This window comes from Tauraco erythrolophus, chromosome 8 (genome assembly GCF_009769465.1).
Source record: "Tauraco erythrolophus isolate bTauEry1 chromosome 8, bTauEry1.pri, whole genome shotgun sequence".
In the NCBI taxonomy this organism is placed as follows: Eukaryota; Metazoa; Chordata; class Aves; order Musophagiformes; family Musophagidae; genus Tauraco; species Tauraco erythrolophus.
In genome coordinates this window covers 18713256-18734556 of record NC_141472.1, presented here as the reverse complement: position 1 = coordinate 18734556, position 21301 = coordinate 18713256, and the positions used below count along the sequence as shown (strand labels likewise).

At 41.3% G+C, this 21301-nt stretch overlaps 1 protein-coding gene across 1 annotated transcript in view; it reads right to left on the bottom strand.

The window, feature by feature from the left end:
* Positions 1 to 17205, bottom strand: part of LOC104379330 (titin) — a 41449-nt gene extending 24244 nt beyond the window's left edge. Inside the window, exons 1-6 of the mRNA XM_086615243.1 lie at positions 2961 to 17205; positions 2338 to 2634; positions 1646 to 2233; positions 1243 to 1545; positions 798 to 1094; positions 46 to 333 (exon numbers count right to left, since the gene is read on the bottom strand). Coding sequence (XP_086471369.1) covers positions 46 to 333; positions 798 to 1094; positions 1243 to 1545; positions 1646 to 2233; positions 2338 to 2634; positions 2961 to 17190 — 16003 coding nt within the window. The 5' untranslated portion in view covers positions 17191 to 17205. The remainder of the gene's footprint in view (positions 1 to 45; positions 334 to 797; positions 1095 to 1242; positions 1546 to 1645; positions 2234 to 2337; positions 2635 to 2960) is intronic.
* Between the last annotated feature and the right edge of the window lie 4096 nt (positions 17206 to 21301).

Genomic DNA, 21301 nt, shown 5'->3' with positions numbered 1-21301 from the left:
GAATTACTATTTAATAGTATAATACCGTCATATCTCAAGACATACCAAGTATCTGTACTCTAACATGGGCTGATGCTGAACCCATGGCATTCTTCAGTTTTAATTCATAGGTGCCACTGTTGAGTCGAGTTGCATCCTTGATAAGTATAGAAGCAAATTCTGTTGTGTTTTCTGTAGACACTAGTGCACTGGGTTGTACCTCGTTGCCATTTTTGAACCATTCAATTGTGGGTGTAGGCTTGCCTGAGATGCCTAGTTTTAGCTTAACTGAAGTTCCTGCTTTATATTTCACCACTTCTGTATATTCTGGTGGCACATCAATTTCAGGTGCACCTTAAGTAAAAATAATAATAAAAACATAGTTACTTTAGACTTGTATTTAATAAAAAAAAAGATAATAGTACTTTATTTAAGCTAACAGCTACAGACATATGATAGATACAGATCAAAGTAAAGATAGTGTGTATAAGTTAAATTATACACCTAGAACAATTTAGAACTAATCCTACCAAGAAAAGGCAAGCACATGTATAAATATAACCACTATGACCATGGGGCACAGGCAGACTTCTGTTGCTCAAAGAATAAAGACACCATAAGACTTTAAAAATGCAGATACAGCCAAAGATGTTCATTATAATCATGCCAAAATAGCTCACAGTCATTCAAGCTCATTGAATCAATCACTATAAACTAGCCTTCCATATTTGAAAGACTATGGTTCTATGAAACAGTGCTGCCTTATAAGCTTCCTAGTACCACAAAATGGTACCTTTATATCATTGCAAAACACTTACCATATGTATCAACACATGTGATAGGACCCACAACATCTGAGGGATTACTAATGGAACCAACAGCATTCTTTGCAAAGACCCGGAATTCGTATCGGGAATTCTGTGTCAGACCAGATACTGTGAACTGAGTCTCAATAACATTGGTGAAGCTAGCTTTTGTCCATCTGCCATCCGGAAGATCACGTTTTTCTACAATGTATCCAGTGATCTTGCTACCACCATCAAATGCTGGCTTCTGCCATGACAGAGTGATAGCAGTCTTGGAAATATCTGAGACACGAACGTTTCTTGGTGGTTCTGCAGTAGGAAACACAAGAGTATTGCTAATGAATAACAGCTGGTTTAGATATTGGCTAACTGTACAGGTCAGAACATCACAGTGGGGAAAGAAAAAAAAAATACTACTTAAATGGTTCGACTTCTTTATTTTCTAGGCAATACGTACCACAAGCATCAATTGCAAGAACCGGATCAGAAGGATGACTTGGTTTTCCGACCCCAGCTGCATTTTCTGCAGAAACTCTAAATTCATAGATAAGGCCAGCGCTGATGGTGGTGACTTTGAAGTGAGTTGTGCGAATGAGGGTCTTGTTAGCCTTCTGCCATAATATGCTATTCCTGTCTTTCATTTCCAGGTGGTATCCAGTGACTGCACTGCCACCATTAGTGACTGGTTCATGCCATCCAACAGTAATACTCTCTCGGGTGACATTTGTGACCCATGGTGTGGAAGGAGGGCCAGGGGTAGCTGATAATATCAAAAGAAGTGATTAATTGTTAACAAAATTATATTTTCAACATCAGAGAGTTAAAACATCAACCTATAGTGTGAGAAGCATATTACTCACTGTAAGGAAGCTTGACAACCACACATTGCGAGTCTATGTGATCGCTGATGCCAAAGCGGTTCTCAGCTTTGATGCGAAATTGATATTCTTCTCCTGTTGTGAGCTTCATAACTTTGATAACAGTTCTAGCGATTGTTGCAGACACTTCAGACCAAGCAGCAGTACTTGTTTCTCTTTTCAGTACAATATAGTTGGTAACTTGACTTCCACCATCATAAGCTGGCGGCTGCCATCTGAGTGTTACACTCTCTTCCGTGATATCGCTAAGTACAACAGGACCAACAGGAGGACCTGGTCTATCCAGCACAACAATATTAACAAATGATTTTGTGGTGCCACTTGAGTTGGCAGCAGTAATGTCATATCTGCCAGCATCAGCAGCCACACTTTCTTTAAGGTTAATGATGAAACTTTCTGCAGTGGTTTCTGTGTGAAATCTCATGGTAGGTTTCAGTGGAACACCATCTCTAGACAATGTCACCTTTGGCACTGGTTTTCCAGAAACTGGAATTTCAACTTTCAGATTCGATCCCGCTCGAATATATACAGTGTTATGAGGGAAGCCCTTCATGTCAATCTCGGGAGATTCTGAAAAAGAAAACATTTTCAAGCCATTAAAAAATGTTCTCTCTTTTTAAAAACGAATCCAATTTAATGTGTATCAGCTTTTTTTCTCATGTCAGGAAGCATACCTAATTGTTCTTTAACTGTAACAGGGAGCAGTAGTTCCTTAGGATCACTTAAACCAGCTTGGTTTTCTGCAGACACCCTGAAGAAATAGTCAGTGTTCTCCTTAAGACCATGGACAACATGATGAGTTGTCTTTACAACGGCACACTTAACCCATTTTTGCTGTCCTTTCTCAAGAGCTTCAATGAGGTAGCTCACAATTCTGCTTCCACCATCATGTTCTGGTTTTAGCCATGAAAGAGAAACACTGTCCTTTGTGACATTTGTTACTCCAAGTTTTTCTGGTGGGCTGGGTTTTTCTGAGAAAAAAAAAGTGTGACAGGTTAAGCAATACAGCAAATATTTACTTTTTATATTCACAATTATACAGGAATGCCATCTGGATTGAGAAAATGTGTTTTAAAATGAATTTGTATATTAGAAACATGAGTAAAATGCAAGCAAAATTTAAAATTCAAGCTATTACTTTAGCTGTTTTTCATTTGTAAAAGCACAGACATACCTACTACAAAATCATCTTTTTTACTGTAAACAGCTTTAACACATTTTATATTGTTTTGAAGTAAACATTTTAAAACACATCTTGTTTTAAATATTAAAAAGTATTTTTCTTAGTAAAACACACCTGTTATTTTTGTTCCTTCCTTGGTCTCAGAAGGCACTCCAACACCATACTCATTTTCTCCAGAAACCCGGAAGTAGTAAATGGCACCTTCTTGCAAGCCAGTCACTTTGTAGGACAGACGATGACAATTGTTTGTCACAGTAACCCACGCTTTTTTGCTAGCTTCTCGTTTTTCAATAACATAGTTCTTTACAGGTGCTCCCCCATCATTTTCAGGAACATCCCAAGACAACACAGCAGATTCTTTAGTTACATCTTTTGCTGCAACATTAGATGGAGGGCCAGGAGTATCAAGAACTTTGACAATTAAAGTCAAGGTGGCAGTGTTCAGGATGTTTTGCAATGTTAATGTGTATTTTCCAGAATCGTTTCTTGTTGCTTTTTCAATAGTCAGAGATGTGCAATTATCTGAAGTATCAATGCTTGCTCGTGTACGGAGATCGGTGTCTGGTTTGTTCCACATTACATTTGGGACTGGTTTGCCTCTGAAAGGAACAGTCATTGTGAATGATCCACCTGCCTTTACAATTAGTGTCTTCCGCATTTCACTGTCAATATCAAAGGCAGGTTCTTCTTCTCTTTCTTTTGCCACCTGAGGTTCTGAGACGTCACTTGGTTCACTGACACCAATTTTGTTAATGGATTTCACTCTAAAGACATACTCAGAGCCTGATACTAATCCAGTTATGGTGTATTCTGTGCCTCTTAAGTTCTGAATAGCAGTTGTCCAGTCAGTTTCATCAGTTTTCTTGTATTCAACTGTGTATCCCGTTACTGGAGCACCTCCATCAAACAGTGGCTTTGTCCACCCAATTGTGATATTTGACCTTGTAGAATCCACAATCTTGGGTTTAGATGGGGGAGATGGCAAGAAGATTGGATCTTCTGCCCGAATCAATGGTGTGGTTTCACTTGGAAGGCTGAGGCCAGCAGCATTTTCTGCATAAACTCGGAATTCATATTCACATCCTTCACGAAGACCAGACGATTTCACTCTTAAATCATAAACTGGCTTTTTGTTTACACGAATCCATCTTAGGCTAGTTTTCTCACGTCTTTCAATGACATAGCCAGAGATCTCATTGCCTCCATCAGACTCAGGTCTTGCCCAGCAGAGAGTTATTGAATCTTTGCTCACACTGGTGATCTCTAAAGATGTAGGTGGACTTGGAACTGTAAATGGGTCTAGGGCTTTCACAGCAACGCTTTCTAAAGGCTCACCAACGCCATATTTGTTAACTCCCATCACTCTGAAAATATACTCATTACCCTTCAATAGTTTTGTCACTTTACAGGATGTTGTTCTAAGCTCTCCTTCACAAAGCGTCCATGCAATTCTGCTAGTCTCACGTTTTTCTACAATATAATAATCAATATCTGCACCGCCATTTTCTTGAGGAGGTCCCCATGATAAATGGCACTTTTCAGCAGTAAGGCCATTTATTTCTAATGGGCCTGCAGGTGGGCCAGGTCTATCAAGTACTTTGCAATTAATTGTCAAAGATTTTGTTCCTGCAACATTTTGTAATGTTAGTACATACTGTCCTGAATCACCTCGGATACAGTCCTTAATGGTTATTGCAGTAGTGTGATCTGTGGAGGCTATTTCAACTCTAGCTTTTCCTTCAACCTCCTTGCCATCCTTTGTCCATGAAATCACTGGTATTGGCCGTCCCGCAATATCAGCATTGACTTTAAACACTTCTCCAGCTTTCACAACTACAATATCCCTGAATTTGGCATCTATCATTATTCTTGGAGCCTCTACATCATCTTTTACAGTCACAGGTCCAGTTGATTCAGATGGCTGACTGAAGAGTCCAGCAGCGTTCTTTGCAATCACACGGAATTCATATCTCTGATCTTCTGTAAGTCCACCTACATCGAAGTATGTTTCTTGCACATTAGTAAAATTACACTTTAGCCAACGACCATCTGGTATCTCTCTGCGTTCAATTATATATCCTGTTACTTTAGCTCCACCATCATATTCTGGTTTAGTCCATTTCAATGAGACACATGTTCTTGTAATATTAGTAACTTCTGGTTGACCAGGAGGATCACATGGATCTCTTGCTGCCACTGGTTCACATGATTTACTGCATTTGCCTATTCCAGCAATGTTTTCAGCATACACACGATACTCGTACAGCAGTCCTTCATCAAGACCTGTAACTTTCATTTGCGTATCAGGTATAAGGCTCTTGTTGACTTTTGTCCAAAGGATGCTGCTTCTTTCTTTACGTTCCAAGTGATATCCTAGTACTCTGCTACCTCCATCATTAACTGGTACCTGCCAAGTTACAATCATGAAAGTTTTAGTTGCATATGCCACATGGGGAGTTCCAGGTGGTCCTGGAGGCTTAAATGGATACTCTGCCACAACAGAAGGAGAATTAGTGTAAGTGCTTTTCCCATACCGGTTTTCTGCACAAATACGGAACTGATACTCAGAGCCAGTGGTGAGTCGCAATACTTTAATTGATGTTCTTGCAACTGCTGCGGATACTACATCCCATGTTGTTGTGGTAGTTTCTCGCTTCTCCACAATATAATTGCTAATATGGCACCCACCATCATATGCTGGAGGTTTCCAAGATAGAGTTACACTATCAGCACTAACTTCATCAATATGCACATCAATTGGTGGTCCTGGTCTGTCAAGGACAACTACAGTTAAAGAAGCTGTTGTTGATCCGGCAGTATTTGAAAGATGTAATTCATAATGTCCCAAATCTTCATTTGAAGCTTCCTTGATGGACAGTGAAGTTAAAGTCTTTGATGTCTGAACATTTACCCTGGTTGTCTCTTTTAAGGGATTCCCATCCTTCTTCCAGTTAACGGTTGGAAGAGGTCGCCCTCTGAACGGCACATCAATCTTAAGATCATCTCCAGCTTTCACAGTGAATGTGTTGAAAAGGAGCTCAGCAGATGGCTGGATTTCAATATCTTTAGCAATGACTGGGACACCAAGTTCTCTTGGATCACTTTTTCCTTTTTCATTAACAGCGATCACTCTGAAACTGTACTCTTCTCCCATACTTAAGCCTGTTATTGTTGCTTCTAATGTTTTCACCTGGGTACATGCACTCCATTTTATACTTCCTTTAGTTTGCATTTCTACTATATAACCAGTAATTTTACTGCCACCATCACTCTCTGGCTTTTCCCATTTAATGGAAGCAGAGTTGCGAGTCACATCAACAAGAACGACCTTTGCAGGTGGAGAAGGTGGTTCAGAAACCTTAATTGGGTCAGGAGTTTCTGCTGGTAAGCCAACCCCATATTCATTTACAGCTAGAACACGGAAGTAATAACTACATCCTTCTTGCAGTTGAATAATTTTGAAGGAATTCTTAGTGCAGTTGTTTGTAACCGTGGCATATGCCTTTCTTGTGGATTCTCGCTTTTCAACTACATAGTTGGTAATTTTAGCTCCACCATCAATAAGTGGTGGTTCCCAGGCTAACGTTACAAAATCTTTCTTCACTTCTCTGATTGTCAGGTTTATAGGTGCACTGGGTGTATCAAGCACTCTGACATTAACAAAAGCTGATTTTTTGCCACTGTTGTTCTCTAAAGTAAGATTGTATCTACCGCTATCAAATCTATTCACATTGTCAATGACCAGCATTGTATAGGAACTGGTGACTTCAATCTGAGCTCGCTCACTAATTGTTCCTTCTGCTTTCTCCCATTTAACCTCAGGTTCTGGTCTTCCTTTGATGGTGACAAACAGGCGTAATGTACCACTAGCACGTACAGTGACTACTTTTCTGAGATCCGCATCAAGTTCAATTTCAGGAGGTTCAATCTTGTCTGCTGCTATGACGGTACCAGGTATAGTAGCAGGTTCTCCGACTCCTTCTGAGTTGATTGCACAGATGCGGAAGTTATACTCCTGGTTCTCTTTAAGTTTTGTTACAGTGAACTGCTTTGCTTGTAGGCCTGTTGGTGGGGTGCACGTAGTCCATTCATCAGCAGCAGCTTCTTTTACTTCCACTATATATCCCTTAACTGGAGCACCGCCGTCATAAATGGGCTTACTCCAGGCAAGGGAAACTGAAGACCTGGAAGTGTCTGTAACCTTTGGATTGCTTGGCGGACCTGGTGGATATAATACATCACAAGCACGATAGAAAATGGAGGGCTCACTGGGTTCCCCTACCCCTGCAGCATTTTCAGCAGAAACTCTAAATTCGTAGAAATGCCCATCAGTAAGACCTGTTACCCTGAATCGCAAGTCCGTCAGCCTTTTCTTATTGCATTTGGTCCATCGGATACCATCTTTGTCTCGTTTTTCAAGTATGTAACCTTCAATTTCAGCTCCCCCATTGTCTTCTGGGCGACCCCATGTCACCACCATAGAATCTTTTGTGATTGCTGAAACTTCAGGTGTTGAAGGAGGACCCGGGGGTTTGTATGGATTACGAGCCACAATTGGCTCAGATTCCAAGGGTTCTCCAGTTCCATATTTGTTCACTGCCATTACACGGAAAATGTACTCATTGCCAGTAAGGAGTCTGGTTACTTTGTGGTTAAGAGCCTGCACATCTGTCGCTACTTGTGTCCAAGAAAGTCTGCTTGTTTCTCTCTTCTCAATGATATAATGTGAGATACTAGAACCACCGTCATGTAAAGGTGGAGCCCAAGCCAAGTAGCATTTTTCTGCAGTGACTCCTGTAACCTTCAAAGGTCCTTCTGGAGGTCCTGGCCTGTCAAGCACTTTTACAGTGATTGGTATAGATTTTGTGCCACCAACATTTCTGAGGTTAAGAGTATAGTGACCTCCATCTACTCTTATACAGTCTTTGACAGTAAGAGTTGTTTTCTGAATGGTAGATTTAATTTCCATTCTTGCAGTTGCTTCTTCAAGGTCTTTACCATCTTTTGACCATGTAATGTCAGGAATAGGTTTGCCATGGATATCAGCTTCAAGAACAATGGTTTCTCCAGCATGAACAACAATGACATCTTTGTATTTTGGATCCAGTGAAGCCCCTGGTGCTTCAATTTCATCTCTGGCAGTAATGGGCCCTGTGCTTTCAGATGGTTCACTCAAGCAACCTGCTGCATTTCTTGCAATCACTCTAAATTCATATCGTTGGTCTTCAACAAGACCACTTACTGTAAATTCTGTTTCCAACACATTTGTAAAGCTGGCTTTCATCCATCTACCATCTGGTAGTTCTTTCTTTTCTACAATATATCCAGTTATTTTGCTTCCACCATCATATTCTGGTTTTTTCCATTGCAGTGTGATATTATTTCTTGTAACAACAATGGCCTCTGGGCGGCCAGGGGGGTCACAAGGATCTCGGGCAACATATAATTCTGATACTTTACTGACTTTACCAATGCCAACAATGTTTTCAGCAGAAACTCTGAACTCATATTCAAGACCTTCTTCAAGGCCATCTGTTTTATATTTGGTGTCTGCAATGAGTGACTTGTTCTGTTTTGTCCAAAGAATGCTGTTCTTATCTTTACGTTCAAGATGGTAGCCAAGAACTTTACTTCCTCCATCATTAACTGGTTCATGCCATTGTACGATCATATGGTCCTTGGAAGCTGATGTTACAAACGGGGTTCCAGGTGGCCCAGGCACCTTGTAGGGGTATTGCACAACAACTGGTTTAGAATCCAAAGGAGAGCTCTTCCCATATCTATTTTCAGCAGAAATCCTGAACTGGTATTCAGAACCTGTTTTAAGCTTTGTTGCTTTGATAGTTGTTCTTGCAACAGTTGCTGACACAATGCTCCACGTGGTAGTGCTTGTGTCACGCTTTTCTACTATATAGTTGCTTATCTGACAGCCACCAGTATAATCAGGTGGATCCCATGATAAAATAACAAAGTCTGCACTAACTTCGTCAAAGCGAACAGGTCCTCGTGGTGGGCCAGGCTTTTCCAGTACAATTATGCTCAGGTGCTCTGTTGCTGTACCTGCTGTGTTTGTTGCTGTTACTGTATATTTACCAAAGTCGTCTTTGTTACTTTCTTTAATATGTAAGATAGTTGATGTTGATGTATCCTGAATATGTAATCTGGTTGTCTGTTTCAGTGGCTGTTCATCTTTTGTCCAAGTAATAGTAGGTTTAGGCCTGCCTATAAATGGTACTTCTACCTTCAGATCTTCTCCAGCTTGTACACTGTATGTATTAAACATCAGTTTGAAACTTGGCTCGATTGTCAAGTCTTTAGCTATCACAGGAATTCCAAGTGCTCTGGGATCGCTTTTGCCTTTTTCATTGTAGGCAATCACATGAAATTGGTACTCCTGTCCTGGACTCAAACCAGACACAACTGCATTGCATGTTTTGGTCTCGCTAACAACGCTCCATTTTTCTGCTCCTTTAGGCAGCATTTCAACAATGTATCCCAAAATTCTGCTACCTCCATCATGTTCAGGTTTTTCCCACGTAAGTGATGCACTTCTCTGAGTCACATCGGTGAGTGTTACTTTCCCAGGGGGCAGAGGTGGCTCTGAGGCTTTGACAGCATCTGTGGTTTCAGCTGGAACACCAATTCCAAATTCATTTTCAGCCATAACTCTGAAGTAATAAATTGCTCCTTCTGTAAGATTTTCAACTTTAAAACTTGTCTTGCCACACTTGGCACTTACATTTGCAAATGCCTTCCTGGTTGACTCACGCTTGTCTATTACATAGTTCTTTACCTTTGCACCACCATCAATAATGGGTGGTTCCCAAGATAATACAGCAGAATCCTTCCTTATGTCCTTTACCACTAAGTTTTGTGGTGGTCCTGGTGTGTCCAAGACTTTTACTGTAACAAATGCAGATTTAGAACCACTGCTGTTCTCCAACTTAAGAATGTACTTTCCAGCATCATTTCTATCACAGTTGTCAATTGAAAGTTGTGTGTAGTTTATGCCTTTATCAATCTGAACTTTTTCTGTGAATTCACCTTCTTCTCGAGACCACGTGATGTCAGGTGTTGGTCGTCCCCTAAATGGTATGTGAATCCTAGCAGACCCGCCAGCTCTAACCACTATCCCTTTCCTTAGCTCTGAATCAATATCAAGTTCTGGAGCTTCAAGTTTGTCTTCTGGTTTAATAGTACCAGGAACTGATGCAGCCTCTCCTACACCAACCTTGTTGAGGGCACATACTCGTAATTTATATTCTTGATGTTCAGTAAGTTTTTTGATTTCAAATCGAGTGGCACGTATTCCTGTCTGTGGAGTAACAAGTGACCATTCATCTTCATCTGCTTTACAGATTTCTACAAGGTATCCCTGGATTTCACAACCACCATCATAAATAGGTTTACTCCAACCCAGTGTAACTGAACTTTTGGTGGTATCCACAACATGAGCGTTTGTAGGTGGGCCAGGCTTGAACATGGGGTCACAAGCTTTAAAGTAAGGAGAAACTTGGCTTGGTTCACCCACTCCAGCGGCATTTTCAGCAGAAACTCTGAATTCATATTCATGATCCTCTGTTAATCCTATAACTCTTAATCTCAAATCTGTAATTCGCCGTTTATTGCATTTTATCCATCTGATGCCTGCTCGGTCTCTCTTTTCTACAATGTAGCCTATGATTTCACTACCTCCATCACTGTCTGGCCGGCTCCAGCAGACAGTCATAGAATCCTTTGTGATGTTGGTAATTTCCAAGGCCTTTGGTGGTCCAGGAACCACAAATGGATTTTTCATCATTACTGGTACAGATTCTAATGGCTCACCAACCCCATATTTGTTAACTGCCATAATACGGAAAACATATTCATTTCCTTCCAAGAGTTTTGTTACTTTCAGCATTGTAGGTATAACTTCTGACGCAACAACAGTCCATGCTAGGCGACTGGTTTCTCTCTTCTCTACAATGTAATGAGAAATATCACTGCCACCATCATGAAGAGGAGGAGCCCATGCCAATGAACATTTTTCAGCTGTAACTCCTGTCACTTGAACCGGGCCCTCTGGAGGTCCTGGTCTGTCCAGGACTTTTATGTTTACTGGTACTGTCTTTGTTCCTGCAACGTTAGAGGCTTCTAAAATATACTGTCCACCATCAACTCTAATAGCATCTTTTACAATTATTAATGCACTGAAGTCTGTGTTCTTTATTTCACATCTAGCAGTTTCCTCAAGCTCTTTATCTCCTTTGTACCACTTAATGGTTGGTAGTGGCTTTCCGTGAACATCAGCCTCAAGTCTGAATGTTTCACCAGCATTTACAACAATTGTGTCTTTGTACTTCGGATCCATTGAAATTCGTGGAAGTTCAACTTCATCCCTTGCTGTTATTGGTCCTGTACTGTCAGAAGGTTTGCTTATTGCACCTGCAGCATTCTTTGCAATTACTCTAAATTCGTATCTTTGGTCTTCAGTAAGCCCTGTTACAGTGAACTGAGTTTCAATGATATTTGTGAAGCTAGCTTTCATCCAGCGACCATCTGGTAAGTCACGTTTCTCTACAATATAACCAGTAATCTTACTTCCACCATCATATTCTGGTTTCGTCCACTGTAGCGTAATAGCGCTTCTTTTTATTATTATAGCTTCTGGGCGACCCGGAGGATCACATGGATCACGAGCTACATAGCACTCAGAAACTTTACTTGTTCTGCCTACACCAACAATATTTTCTGCAGAAACTCGAAACTCGTACTCAATTCCTTCTTCAAGGTTAGTTGTCTTAAAACTTGTGTCTTGAATAATAGTCTTGTTCACTTTAGCCCATAAAATGCTGTTTTTCTCCTTTCTCTCAAGATGGTAGCCCAACACTTTACTGCCACCGTCAGTTATTGGTTCATGCCACTGTACAACCATGGAGTCTTTTGTAACTGTTGTCACAAATGGTGTCCCAGGAGGTCCTGGTTCCTTGTAGGGGTACTGTGCTACAACTGGCACAGATTCCAATGCAAAACTCTGCCCATACCTGTTCTCAGCAAATATTCTGAACTGGTATTCTGAACCAGTTTTTAGTTTAGTCACCTTCAGTGTAGTTCTTGCAACAGTAGCCGAAACTGTTTCCCATACAGTGGTGGTTGTATCTCTCTTGTGAACAACGTAGTTGGTGATTTGGCAGCCGCCTGTGTACGCTGGGGGATTCCATGATAGGGTAATACTTTCTGCACTTATTTCATCAAACTTCACAGGTCCTGCTGGAGGGTCAGGTTTGTCTAATGTTATAATTTCAACAGAGGCAGACTTCTGCCCAACGACGTTAGCCACAGTGATTTCGTAAGTGCCACTGTCCTCTTTGCTAGTTTCTTTAATATTCAATATAGTTAGATCAGTCAAATTGCTAACATTGACTCTTGTCGTCTGCCTTAATGGCTGGCCATCTTTTACCCAGGTAACGGTTGGTTTAGGTCGACCTGCAATTGGTACTTCTACTTTCAGATCTTGTCCCACTTGGATACTATAACTGTGAAAAGCAGGTCTTACATCAGGTTCAATCACCAGGTCTTTGGCAACTATTGGAACTGCAAGAGCTCTAGGATCACTCTTACCCTTTTCATTTACAGCCATTACTCTAAAAAGATATTCTTCCCCTTGAGTTAGGTTATTAATAACCGCTTCAAGTGTTTTTACACGAGCACACTCTGACCACTTCTCACTACCCTTTGCTTGCATTTCAACAATGTATTGTATGATTTTGCTGCCACCATCATGTTCAGGTTTTGCCCAGCTTAGTGAGACGCTGTTTCTTGTAACGTCATCCACTGTTATTTTCCCAGGAGGCTGTGGAACTTCAGCGACTTTAATTGGGTCACTGGTTTCTGCAGGGAGGCCAATTCCATATTCATTCTCAGCAGAGATTCTAAAGAAGTAATAGCAGCCCTCCTGAAGTTGATCTACTTTCCATGAAGTCTTGTGGCAGTTTGTTACAACAGCTGCATATGCCTTTCTTGTTGCTTCACGCTTTTCAATAATGTAATTCTTTATTTTTGCTCCACCATCCAAGAGAGGAGGTTCCCATGAAAGGGAAACAGAGTCTTTAGTGAGATCTCTGATTTTTAAATTAACAGGTGCACTTGGAGTATCCAGTACTCTTACACTGACAAAGGCAGACTTTGTTCCACTGCTGTTTTCTAAAGTCAGAGTATATTTTCCAGTATCAAACCTATTAACGTTGTCTAGAACAAGGGAAGTAAAGCTGCTAGTGGTATCAATAATAGCTGCCTCTCTGATCTCACCATCCATTTTACCCCATTTTACTTCAGGTGTTGGACGACCTCTGATGGGAACAAACAGTCTTAAGGAACCTCCTGCCCTCACATTTACTATCTTCCTTAATTCCATGTCAAGGTCAAGATCTGGTGCCTCCAGCTTTTCTTCCACAATAACAGAATCAGGAACATCTGCATGCTCTCCAACTCCTGCTTTATTAACTGCACATATGCGGAATTTGTATTCATGTTTTTCCACTAATTTTTCTACTTCGATGTGAGTATTCTTAATTCCAGTTGGAGGGGTACAAATTGCCCATTCACCATCACTTACATCACATTTTTCCACAATGTATCCCTGAATTTCAGAGCCGCCATCATAGATAGGTTTACCCCACGAAAGGAAAACTGAAGATCTTGTAACATCCACAACTTTAGGATTATTGGGTGGACCTGGCTTGTAAATAGGATCACACGCTTTGTAGTAAGTGGAAGGTGGGCTTGGTTCACTAAGACCAGCAGCATTTTCGGCTGAAACTCTGTACTCGTAATCATGATTTTCTATAAGCCCAGTCACTCTGTATCGCAGTTCACTTATCAGGCGTTTGTTACATCTTGTCCAGCGAATACCTTCCTTGTCTCGTTTTTCAAGGACGTAGCCTAGGATTTCACTACCGCCATCTGAGGCTGGCCTTTCCCATACAACAATCATAGAATCCTTGGTAATGGCTGTGACTTCTGGTGCCTTTGGTGGAAGGGGCACTACAAATGGGTTCTTTGCGAGTACTGGTTCAGACTCAAGTGGTTCACCGACGCCGTATTTATTTACTGCCATGATGCGGAAAACATACTCATTTCCTTCTAAAAGTTTTGTAACTTTGCAATTTAGGGTTTGCACATTTGAATCTACGACTGTCCACACCAAGCGACTGGTTTCCCTTTTTTCTACAACGTAGTGTGAAATATCACTACCGCCATCTTGCAGTGGAGGTTTCCATGACAGCATGCATTTTTCAGCAGTAACACCTGTAATCTCAACAGGTCCTTCTGGTGGTCCAGGTCTATCAAGAACTTTGACATTAACAGGAACTTTCTTTTCACCTGCAACGTTCTTTGCCAGTAGCACATACTGACCACTGTCAACTCTAATGGCTTCCTTCACGCTAAGGCTTGTTGCAAAATCGGTACTTTTTATTTCCATACGAGCGGTATTTGTCAGCTCGCGATCGCCTTTTAACCACTGGATGGAAGGTATTGGTTTGCCATGAACATCAGCATCAAGCTTGAATGATTCACCAGCATGCACTACAATAGTGTCTTTGTATTTTGGATCCATACTTATATGAGGTGGTTCTACTTCATCTCTTGCTGTAATTGCCCCTGAGCTCTCAGATGGTTCGCTGAAAACTCCTGCAGCATTTCGCGCTATAACACGGAACTCATACCTCTGATTTTCAACTAGACCAGTTACTTCAAATTGGGTGTCAATGACATTTGTAAAGCTTGCCTTCATCCAACGACCATCAGGGAGCTCCTTCTTTTCAACAACATAGCCTGTGATCTTACTTCCACCATCATATACAGGCTTCTTCCACTGAAGTGTTACTGAGCTTCTTGTGACAATTATAGGTTCGGGACGACCTGGAGGGTCACATGGGTCGTGTGCAGTATAGCATTCAGATGCTTTACTTGCCTTTCCAATGCCCACTATATTTTCTGCATAAACTCTGAACTCATATTCAAGACCTTCCTCAAGGCCAGATGTCTTGAATTTCGTATCTGGAATAGGTGTTTTATTCAGTTTAGCCCACAGAATGCTGTTTCTTTCTTTGCGCTCCAGGTGATACCCAATGATCTTGCTACCACCGTCATTGACTGGTTCATTCCATTGTACCATCATGCTGTCTTTTGAGACGTTTGTTACAAAAGGTGTTCCTGGTGGACCAGGAACTTTAAATGGGTATTGCGCTATGATTGGCTCTGAAGTGAGATAGGTACTCTTCCCGTACCTGTTCTCAGCTGCGATTCTGAACTGATATTCACAGCCGGTCTTTAATCGACATGCTTTTATAGTTGTTCTTGCAACAGTAGCTGACACAATCTGCCAAGTGGTGGTGGAAGTGTCTCTTTTTTCTACAATGTAATTATTGATAGAGCTACCACCATCATACTTGGGTGGTTCCCAGGAAATGGTAATACTATCTGCTGTTACTTCATCTGCTTTTACTGGTCCAGTTGGAGGTCCTGGTTTGTCAAGGACAACAATATTTAGGGTCTCAGTTGCTTCACCTGCAGAGTTTGTAAGTTTAACTAAATATGTGCCCACATCTTCTCTGCATGCTTCTTTTATTGTTAACACTGTGTTATTTTCCGAACTTTCTGCATTTACTCTTGTAGTCTGCTTCAATGCCACATTATCTTTATGCCAAAACACTGCTGGTTTGGGTCGACCAACAAAAGGAACATCGACCTTTAAGTCCTCTCCTGCTAGAACACTGAAAGTCGTAAACAGTAGTTTGAAAGCTGGTGGAATCACAAGATCTTTTGCAACAACTGGTATACCCAGCTGGCGAGGATCACTGATACCTTTCTCATTCTGAGCTGAAACACGGAAAGTGTATTCTTCACCTTGGATCAATCCTGTGATAGTGGCTTCAGTAACTTTTACTGTAGCACAAGTTGACCACTTTTCACTGCCTTTGCTTTGCATTTCTACAATGTAGCCCAGAATTCTGCTACCACCATCATGTTCAGGTTTTTCCCAAGATAAGGACACACTATTTCTTGTCACATCCAACAAAGTTATTTTCCCTGGGGGAAGTGGTCTTTCTGATACTTTTACGGATTCTGAAGTTTCAACTGGAAGGCCTATTCCATACTCATTTTCAGCTAGGACTCTGAAGTAGTAGTTGCAGCCTTCTTGCAGTGAGTCAACTTTCCAGCTGGTCTTGTGGCAATTGGCATTAACAGTTGAATAAGCTTTTCTTGTTGATTCACGCTTTTCAACAATGTAATTTTTTATTTTAGAGCCACCATCTATAAGGGGAGGCTCCCATGTGAGTGTAACTGATGATTTTGTAACTTCTTTTATTTTCAAATCTTGAGGTGCCCCTGGGGTATCAAGAACTCTGACATTCACAAATGCTGACTTACTACCTGAGCTGTTTTCGATTGTCAGTATATATTTGCCGCTATCAAATCTATTTACGTTTTCAACAATAAGTAGAGTATAAGAGCTTGTTGACTCAATGCTCGCTCTATCCAAAGATTCTCCATGTTCTCTTGTCCATTTTACTTCAGGTGCTGGTCTTCCTTTAATTGGGACAAAGAGCCTTAGAGTACAGCAGGCTCTAATAGTGACAACTTTACGTAGTTCTGCATCAAGTTCAATCTCTGGAGGTAGCATTCTTTCTTCAGCTTTTGGAGTCCCAGGAACAAGAGCAGGTTCTCCAAGACCTTCAGAATTCATAGCATATATACGTATTTTGTACTCTTGATTTTCCTTCAGGTCAGTGATGGTAAAAGAAGTGGCCTTTAGACCTACTGGTGGAGTTACAATCTTCCACTCGTCTTCATCAGGTAGTGCAATCTCAACCATGTAACCTGTGATCTCAGAACCACCATCATATATCGGTTTGTTCCATGCTATTGTAATTGAGGACTTGCTGCTATCCAAAACACGAGGGTTTCCTGGTGGACCGGGCTTAAATACAGTATCGCAAGCTTTGTAGAATGGACTGGTTGGGCTTGGCTCACTGACTCCAGCAGCATTTTCAGCCATGACTCTGTATTCATATTCATGGCCTTCTGTCAGTCCAGACACTTTGTAACGTAAGTCAGTAACAACCCGTTTGTTACATTTCACCCACCGTAGACCAGCCCTGTCTCGACGTTCCACGATATAGTTAGTTATTGGGCTCCCACCATCGGAATCAGGATGGCCCCAACAAACAACCATAGAGTCTTTCGTAATTGCTGTAACTTCCGGTGTTTTAGGTGGATCAGGTGGCACATATGGATTTACTGCAAGAACAGGCTCTGATTCCAGAGGCTCACCAACTCCATATTTGTTAACAGCCATAACACGGAACACATACTCATTGCCCTTCAACAGTTTAGTAACCTTCAGTTTAGTTAAGGGAACTTCTGTGGCAACAGCTGTCCATGCCAATCTACTGGTTTCACGTTTTTCAACCACATAATGGTCAATCTTTGCTCCTCCATCATCCAGTGGAGGTAGCCATGACAGCACACATTTTTCTGCAGTGACTTCAGACACAGCCAAAGGCCCTTCTGGGGGACCAGGTCTATCAAGAACTTTAACATTGAAGATATGCTTGGCAAAACCACCAGGATTTGTTGCAGTAAGTGTATAGGCACCACCATCTCTTCTTGAAGAATCTTTATTGACAAGAACAGTAGAGAAATCTGCTATTTTTATTTCTAATTTTGCTGTGTCTTCAAGTTCTTTTTCTCCTTTTGTCCATGTCATAGTTGGTGGAGGACGACCCGAAACATCAGCCTCAAGTCTGAAAACTTCACCTGCTTTCAGCACTAAGGTGTCTTTGTATTTAGCATCCACCCTTATCTTTGGTGCTTCAATGTCATCTCTACAAGTTATTGCATCTGATGGCTCAGAGGGCTGACTAACAGCCCCACCAGCGTTCCTAGCAATCACACGGAATTCATATGCAGCATCTTCTGTCAAACCACTTACAGTGAATTCAGTCTCTAGTATATTGCTGAAATTAGCCTTCAGCCAACGGCCATTAGGAAGGTCTCTTTTTTCAACAGTGTAGCCAGTTATCTTAAAACCTCCATTATATTCTGGTTTAGTCCACTTCAGTGTAACTGCATGTCTTGTAATGTTCAGAGGTATCGGTTTACCAGGTGGATCTATTGGGTCTAGGGCATACACAGGCTCAGATGGCTTGCTTGGCTTACTCTTCCCAGCCAGATTTTCTGCTATAACACGGAATTCATATGCAATGCCATCGCTAAGTCCAGTTGATTTAAAGATATTGCCCGATACCAGCATTTTACTTACAGTCTGCCAAAGAATGCTATTTCGTTCTTTTCTTTCAACATGATATCCCAGAATTGGGCTTCCACCGTCGGTAACTGGCTCATGCCAGCTAATGGTCATGGTTTCTTTGGTGACTGCAATCACCTGAGGCGTGCCAGGAGGCCCAGGTACCTTAAATGGGTAGTTGGCAACTATGGACTCTGAAGTAATGGCTGGACCAATTCCATATCTATTTTGAGCTTTAACACGGAACTGATACTCAACTCCAGTAGTAAGGCGAGTGGCTTTAAATGTAGTACGTATCACTGTGGTTGCCAATTCAGTCCATGTGGTACTGTCAGTTTGACGCATTTCTACAACATAGTTACTTATTGATACACCACCATCATCCAAAGGAGGCTCCCATGAGAATGTTAGAAAGTCAGATGAAATTTCATCAAATTTGATTGGTCCAGTAGGAGGTCCAGGTATGTCATGAACCTGAACAGTGATTACTTCACTAACTTCTCCAACAATATTTTTAGCTGACAGTGGATATCGACCACTATCACTTCGTTTACATTCATTGATGGTTAGTATGGTTGCAGTTGCAGTATTTTCATAATTCACCCTTTGTGTTTGCTTAAGTATCTGGTCCTCCTTCTTCCAAGTCACAGTAGGCCTTGGACGACCAAGCACAGGGATTTCAATCTTGATATTGTCACCAGCTTTGGCAATGACTGTTTTCTGGTAGATGCCACGGAGGTCAAACTCTGGTAGCATTGTTTGCTCCTTGATAATAACTGGCCTGCTTTCTCTTGGGGCACTTCTTCCAGCACTGTTAACTGCCATAACCTGGAAAGTATACTCTTCATTTTCAGTTAGATTCTTTACTACACAGTCCAGCGTTTTCACAGTGGTGATGTGTGCCCACTGGTTAGTTCCTTTTCTCTGTGCTTCAATTACATACCCAGTGATCTTACTGCCACCATCATGTTCTGGTTTTGGCCAAGCCAGGCTAACTGAGTTCCGTGTTACATCCATAATATTAAGGCTTTCAGGTGGGGATGGTGCCTCAGAAGCTCTTACTGGTTCTGCAGTTTCAGCTGGTTCACCAATACCATACTCATTTTCAGCCAGCACTCTGAAATAGTATTCACATCCCTCAGCCAAATTAGGAATCCTGAAGGAACACTTCTGGCAGTTAGTTGTGACTGTTGAATATGCTTTCCGAGTCGATTCACGTTTCTCGACAATATAGTTTGTTATACGTGAACCGCCATCTATCAGAGGCATATCCCACTGGAGGGTGATGCTGTCTTTGGTTATTTCTCTAGGCTTAAGGTTTATTGGTGGTCCTGGTGTATCCAAGACTTTTACGTTTACAAAGCCAGTCTTCTTACCAGCAGCATTTTCAAGAGTCATTACGTATTTTCCTGCATCATATCTGGTGCACTCTGTGACAATCAAGAGTGTAAAAGAGTCTGTATTTTCAATACTGGCACGCCCTTTGAGTGAAACATCATCTTTTGTCCATGTAACTTCTGGAGTTGGACGTCCTTTAATTGGCACAAAAATCCGAATTGTTAATCCAGCTCTAACAACAAGCGTTCTTCTTAGCTCAGCATCTAATTCAAAGTCAGGAATCTCCTCCCTGTCTTTGATTTCTACACTTGGAATTATTGCTGGTTCACCGACACCTGCAGCATTCATGGCAGAGATTCTGAAATTGTATTTGACTCCTGTCTGCAGATGAGCAACAACAAACTGAGTGATTCTTAAAGCAGTTCCTATCGTGTCTTTTACCCATTCTTCTTCTCCTTCCTTTTGATGCTCCACTATATAGCCAATGATGTCAAGACCACCATCATAATGAGGCTTGCCCCAGGCTAAAGATGCACTTGTCTTTGTAGTATCAGTCACTCTTGGATTTGCAGGTGGACCTGGTGGGTCTGAAAAGTGAGAAAAAGATAAAACATTACATTACAGAGGAAGTCACTCTTACACTGTCTGAATGTGCTCCCCACCCATCCCACTCACTCCCAAAAAAGACAAGACATGATACTAACATGCAACATCCTTGCACATGACTGAGTTTGAAGCATCACTTGGTGGTCCAACTCCTGCTCTATTTTCTGCACTGACACGGAATTCATATTCGTTTCCTTCCAGGAGGCCAGTTACTTTGCATCTAAGATCTGAAACTGGTTTCTTTGTTGCTCTAACCCATCTTAAACCTTTCTTTTCTCTTCGTTCCACATAGTAACCTGTGATTTCACTACCACCATCATCTACCGGCCTTTTCCAGGTAACTGTGACAGTATTTTTAGTCACATTTGTTACTTCTGGTTTTCCAGGAGGGCCTGGGGGACCTGATAAGAAAGAAAAAGTTCAGTTAAAACAAAAATCAAGTCTTCAGAGATTAATAAAAACACACTGAAACTTTTTAGCTTGTTGTACGTACCAAATCTATCCACCATTTTAACTGGTTCTGATTGTACTGGTTCACCCTTGCCATATTGATTTACTGCTGAGACACGGAAAACATATTCATTTCCTTGAATGAGCTTGCTAACAACATGCCTACAGCTTTCAAGGTTTTCAGCAACCAACGTCCAGAGCAGTCGGCTAGTTTCTCTCTTTTCAAGAACGTATGATTTGACTGGTGATCCACCATCTTCTGCAGGAGGTGACCATGTAAGAGTCGCTTTTTCTGCTGAAACATTACTGATCTCAATAGGCCCCGGAGGTCCTGGAACATCTAAAACTTTCACGTGTACACTCTCTTGCTTAGTGCCAAAAGGATTGGTTGCAGTGATTATGTATTCTCCAGAATCTTTTCTGGCTGCATATTTGACAGTTAGAGTAGAAGAAGTTGGTGTGGTTTCAATGTGCACAAGCTCTGAAGGTCTAAAATCTTTTCCGGCTTTTGACCATGCTGAAGTTGGAGGTGGTTTGCCACGGATACTAATAGCAGACACTGTAATGGTGTCTCCTGCTTTTACTGTTAAACCTTCCTTCAAAGTAGGATCGATAACAATGCTCGGTGCCTCTGTCAAAACAAATAAACAAACAAACAAACCCCCCCGATTGTTATAACAAGAACACAGGGGAAAAAAAAACAAACAAACAAAACACAAAAAACAAGATTTGGTATTAATTATTCAAATAAAGTTCTACATATTAA